Raw genomic sequence first — 2,514 nt, forward strand, 5'->3', positions numbered from 1 at the left:
TCCACGGCGTTAGCCACCTGTTGGTCCCTGCTATTATCCTGAATGGGCGCCGCATCATCAGGTCCCTCCTCCATGAGTGTATCTACCTCGGGCGTCGCCCTCGCGGGTGCGGCCTCATCGGGCGTTGTCCCGGCGGGCGTCGCCTTAATCATCGGTGTGTCCACACTGGGCGGACGCTCAAACACCATGAACACGCTTTTCTTCGTTTTTAGGCTGTTTTCATAACACTTCCGCGCCTCCTCCTGATCCGACTTGATAACTATCACTTTGCCGCTGAGGTCCGGCAGCTTCATCTTCATATGGCGCGTGGAGGCTACTGCGTTCAGCCTGTTCAACGCCGGTCTGCCCAACAGAATGTTGTAGGCGGAGTTGGCGTTCACGACCAAGTACCAGATGCTTTCGGTACGCGAGGCTTCTCCATCCGTGAACGTAGTCCTCAACTCCAGGTAGCCTCGGACTTCCACCTGGTTATCCGCAAACCCATATAGGCACCCTGTGTAGGGCCTCAAAAGGTCGGGAGACAACCGTAACTTGTTGAATGTCGACCAGAACATGACGTCTGCTGAACTTCCCTGGTCGACAAGAACTCTGTGCACCTTTCTTCCAACTCTGACAACCGAAATGACCACGGGGTCATTGTCATACGGCACCACGTCTCGAAGATCCCCTCTCGTGAACACGAGGTCCGATTCCCACGGCTTACCCGAGATCCTTTCTTCGATCGAGTTGACCCCCCTTGCGTATTTCTTTCGCTGGGAGGCGATGGGTCCTCTGCCAGAAAAACCCCCAGCAATGGTGTGAACCTCGCCGAGAACGGGCATCTCGTGCGCTTGCTCCTCTGTCGGCGCCGGCAGGGCGGCGGTCGCGGCAGGTTCTGCGACGTAATCTTCAGAAACCCGCTTCTCACCAGCTCGTCAAGCTGGTAACCCAACGAGAGGCAGTTGTCAATGTGATGACCAAAAGCCTCGTGGAACTCGCACCAAGAGTCTTTCCATGGCCCTAACACCTTGTCAGTTTTTGCCGGTCGCCTCAACCTCTCAGCTATATTGGGTACGGCGATCAAGTCCTTCAACTCCACTACAAAGTTGTATCTCGCTGGCCTTGCCCTCTCTCTGACTAGGCGATTCCCTCCTGCTGGACCCCGGGGTTGGGGTTTTCTGGCTTCATAGGGGCGTCTCCCCTCTGACTTCTTCCTTCCCGTCGTTGTCTCGTTGACTCTAACGGGCTGAACCAGCGTGTGTGCCCTCGGGCGTGAGGGTACGACGCTGGTTCGCTTCTCGAACACCTCTCCTTCGGAGGTGATATGTTCCACTGCCCGACGCCGAATTTCAGCAAAAGTCCTTGGGCGATTGCGAATAATGGATTCACAAAAAGGGCCGGGACACACGCCTTTCCTGAAGGCATACACAATCATGGGCTCCTCCGACGTGCCCACTTTCACCACTTGGGACCTGAAGCGGTTGATATACTCCTTCAAACTCTCCCCTTGGTATTGCTTCACATCAAACAGATCGTAGGAGACCGGCGGCGGGGCCCTGTTCGCCAGGTATTGCTCTCTGAACAACTGGGACAGCTGCTGAAAAGAGGTGATATGGCCGCTAGGAAGGCTGATAAACCAATCCATGGCCATTCCCGTCAAAGTGCTCATGAAGAGCTTGCATCTTGCAGCGTCAGAGCCGCCTACTAACACCATTTGTGTGTGGAACGCCGTGAGATGTGCCTCGGGGTCCTCCATCCCGGTGAAAATCGCCTTGGGCCCTGCGAAGGTGTTGGGGATCGTCGCATCTAGGATCTCCTGCGAGAAGGGAGTGGAAAACTCCCTTGGTGGGGTGAGATGCTCCATCTCTTCGTTCTCGCATTGCCCCTAATTGTTCCTCAGGCCCCGACGCAACTCCTCATTAACGCAACGGAGCTCCTCGTTCCTCACATGCGAGGCGTCGAGATCCGCCTGCATGCGTTCTTGTTCTATCTTCGACTCTGCCATATCATCCTGCAGCCCCCTCATTATCTGTAGGACCTGCAGCATGGACATTTCTTCTCCCGTAGCGCATGCGGTAGCTCGCCTAGTGGTGGCCATTCTTCACTGTTTTCTCAATCGTTATCATGACATGATAGATCTTTTCAAACTTGCGGTGGGACCAATGTTTTATATCTGCCCCACGGTGGGCGCCAAATGTTCCGTCCGGTTGACCTGGGACGTCTTCGTGCGCAACCTCAACCGTCAGCTAGGGACTCCTTCCCACTGGTTACCTGTGGATTCCTGCAAAAAAGGACAAAAGGGCGCCCTAGCGGCCGTTTGCACTCCGACACTCAAGTCAGCCAGCAAGAAACACCAAAAACTATGCACCTCCGTATTGGAGCACCGCGTATGGCACTCTGAAGGTGGTAAAAAGTAAAACTATGTCTAGTGTATATTTTCTCCCTCTGGCAAAGATCTTTCCCCAGTCCTTTGTATGTAACCTCAAGGCTCGCGCAAGCAACTAGAGAGTTTTCTGGAAAATTTGCCAAAAGTTC

At 54.5% G+C, this 2,514-nt stretch overlaps 1 protein-coding gene across 1 annotated transcript; it reads right to left on the reverse strand.

Moving 5' to 3' along the window:
* Window positions 1-219: 219 nt before the first annotated feature.
* On the reverse strand, window positions 220-1,630 carry LOC137837225 (uncharacterized). Its single transcript, XM_068646165.1, has 2 exons — window positions 908-1,630; window positions 220-342 (listed from the first exon to the last, which is right to left on the reverse strand). Exons 1-2 carry the CDS (start codon window positions 1,628-1,630, stop codon window positions 220-222), a joined length of 846 nt encoding a protein of 281 aa, XP_068502266.1.
* Between the last annotated feature and the right edge of the window lie 884 nt (window positions 1,631-2,514).

The sequence above is a fragment of the Phaseolus vulgaris genome, chromosome 11 (assembly GCF_000499845.2).
Source record: "Phaseolus vulgaris cultivar G19833 chromosome 11, P. vulgaris v2.0, whole genome shotgun sequence".
Lineage (NCBI taxonomy): Eukaryota > Viridiplantae > Streptophyta > Magnoliopsida > Fabales > Fabaceae > Phaseolus > Phaseolus vulgaris.

Bases quoted from the DNA above. Each gene is read 5' to 3' on its own strand.
- LOC137837225 (XM_068646165.1), bottom strand. From the start codon at position 1,630: ATGGCCATGGATTGGTTTATCAGCCTTCCTAGCGGCCATATCACCTCT. The intron at 343-907 runs GTGAGAAGCGGG...TCTGTTGGGCAG, and splicing joins GTTACCAGCTTGACGAGCTG to ACCGGCGTTGAACAGGCTGA.